The following is a 2,798-nucleotide window of genomic DNA, read 5'->3' on the forward strand; positions in this document are numbered from 1 at the left end:
AATTGCAAAAGGAGGGACAAGTTATAAAGAAAGAAAAAAACATTCAAGTTATGGGTTCACACGAATATCTGATTCTTCAGGTATCGTATAAACAGACTTTACAGTACATCTATTACCTTCAATAATTCGATTCACAGAAACCTCTAGTCATTGTATGATAAGCATAACTAAGTTTAATAAGTATACAAGATAGAAAAATAAACGAAGAAGGCGTGGACAGGATGTTGGACTCGCCCCCTTGTGCGGTTGTACAGAGGCAGTTTTATTATTTGATGCCCATTCCTACCTTGTTTCCTCACTTTTTGGTGCACCCATTCCTATACTTTAAATTTTTTTAAATATTTTTTTCCACTTGTTTTGATTTAAAGTAAGTGATATTTGTTTAACTCTATAGAAATGTTTTACCACAACAGGAAAAATGAGCTTTTATTTCTTAGATTTTAAGATTATTTGATAAAACTGCAGAAATGAACAATTTTCTATTATGTTCCTGTCATTCCTACAAATTATCAAACATGTAACATGAAAAAATTTGCAACCTAAAATTACGATATCCACAATAGTCTAAAATTGGCCATTTGCAAACAAAATCAAAAAGTATGTGATCGGACGATAAAAGTACAATTATGGCAAAATCAAACAGCACATTTTCATTCAACCTCTAGTCCCTCGGTGGGACAGCAATAAGCCTTCGGATTTACAACGCTAAAATCAGAGGTTCAGTTCCCCTCGATGGACACAGCAGATAGCCCATGTGGCTTTTCTATAAGGTAACACACTCATTCAACCTCATTTATAAGGTCCTTTCGAGGTCTCTACGGAAAAAAATACTTCAATTTTATTATTGTACAAAGTACTAGAAATTATCGGGTTAATTGACATCATATTTTGAAACTATATTTGTTTCATTATATTTCACTTACTTTAGTTTATTTAACTTTATTAGGTAAAGGTGATGGAATTCTGGAAAACCCTGACATCATGACCGTGATAATGGTGGTTTCTGGAGTCATGATTGGCACTGCCCTTTTCTGTCTAGTGCTCAGATTATTTAGCAGGTAAATCAGATCTTTATCCTATTGCCTTTTAATTGAAAGTATTGAAAATTACAATTTCTTATAACTTTTTCATTGCATATAGTAGTACCGTTATCAAGGTTGTTCAATAACCCAAAATTATCTTCGAATCGAATAATTTTCCAATGGTTAATAATTATTTAAATAATAGATATATATTCTGTTCACTTGATTAACTCACACGTAATTCCATAATTATCACTCCTCCACTACGTAAAGACTAGTGTCGAAAAAACGAGCAAAAAAAAAATATTATATTTGATCGTGATTTCATTGCAAAGGAAAGGTTAGTTTTTTAGTATATTTTTCCTTAAGGTTTTTCTGGTAGGTCAAAGGTAAGTTTACGGTAGACAGAGTGCAACTAGTCTATTGTGTGGTTTTGCGCTAAAAGAATCAAACCAAATTAATTCTCCTAAAAGGATTTCCCGGTGGCTCAGTGTTAAGTCTGGGGGTTTATAACGCTGTAAAAAATCGGGTCGCGATATCTGCAGTGTAGCTCATTGTGTAGCTTTGTGCTTAACAACAAACAAAATTCACCTCAAAGAAGAGGATATGAAAATTTGCAGTTTGGATAATCCACTACCTCAACGGTTCTCAATCTGTGGTTCGCGGTCACTAGCGTTGCGTGGGCTTCCTTCATGTGGTTCCGGGAAAAGGTAGCATAATTACGTTAAGAAAGTGACAGCATACTGTATAGATCCCATTGTGGTCCCCAGAGATAAAAAAAATCTGATGATACGCGAACAAGTACCACTGCACTGAGCTATCATTCACCACGTTCTACCAGTAACTTTTCAAATCGAGTTTGTGACGCAGAATGTCCACTTAACGCGCTTACGCGTGATTTGTTATAAATTTATATATCCACCCACCCAGCTGTATATGTATATGTATATTGTCCATAGTTATTCTAAGTTGATGGTCAAAAATTTAGCTCGTTTATAGATAATTGTCATAAGTATTACATAATTTGTAGATATTTTCTTTAGAGTATTGCTTATAATGAATCGGCCGCTAAACGTATAATTCATTTCTTATTTTAGGTTACATCCCTGCTTCTGCCAATGTCTGCATCAAACTAAAATATTGACAGATTGAGCATATAATTACTAATATCAGTGTAACATATAATTAACTATCAGGACGTAACATACTAAAGCTAGTGCTGAGTGTCTACAAAAGCTGAGAATTTTTGTGGGTAGAAATTCTAAACAGATTTACTGGTAGTACACAATCTTATTGGCGTTCGTCTGATTATCTAACCATAAATATGTCCTCGTTATTAAGATATCTTTTTTTTTCAGAGCCCGTTTTGGAAGAAATAGAGGCCGCTTCGGTAATGCTGCAGCGCCACCTGTTGTACTGACTGGAACAGAGGCTCCAGCCTCGATCCCGTGTTCACGAAGGCCTTCCCGCAGCAGCGCAAGTAATGAATACTTACCAGGCTCCAGTAAGACACGATTCTATCTGTTGAGCCCCTCAACTAAACTTCTTAAGGGTAAAAGTTCAAACTTAATATGCTAGGTCACTGAGAACTCACAAGACGTCATTTTTATTTTATTACTGATTAAAGGGGTTAGTACAAACTAAAGCATTAGATGTGTTTTCATAATGAAGTATAGTTATAAAGGAACATGTGAACTTGAAGTGGTTAACAAACTAAACAACTTTATAGAATTATACACGGACTTTTCTCTACGTTAAAATACTTTCCTTTTATTT

General features: G+C 34.6%; 1 protein-coding gene across 6 annotated transcripts in view; it reads left to right on the top strand.

The window, feature by feature from the left end:
- Positions 1–2,798, top strand: part of LOC106460150 — a 112,348-nt gene that overhangs the window by 90,055 nt on the left and 19,495 nt on the right. For 4 of the 6 annotated variants that reach the window (XM_022386796.1, XM_022386797.1, XM_022386799.1 and 1 more), the window contains 2 exons: positions 947–1,058; positions 2,381–2,574. In XM_022386796.1, the coding sequence (XP_022242504.1) occupies positions 947–1,058; positions 2,381–2,574 (306 nt within the window). The remainder of the gene's footprint in view (positions 1–946; positions 1,059–2,380; positions 2,575–2,798) is intronic. The other 2 variants (XM_022386798.1, XM_022386801.1) reach the window with 1 other exon arrangement.

The sequence above is a fragment of the Limulus polyphemus genome, unplaced genomic scaffold, assembly GCF_000517525.1.
Source record: "Limulus polyphemus unplaced genomic scaffold, Limulus_polyphemus-2.1.2 Scaffold718, whole genome shotgun sequence".
NCBI classification, from domain to species: Eukaryota; Metazoa; Arthropoda; class Merostomata; order Xiphosura; family Limulidae; genus Limulus; species Limulus polyphemus.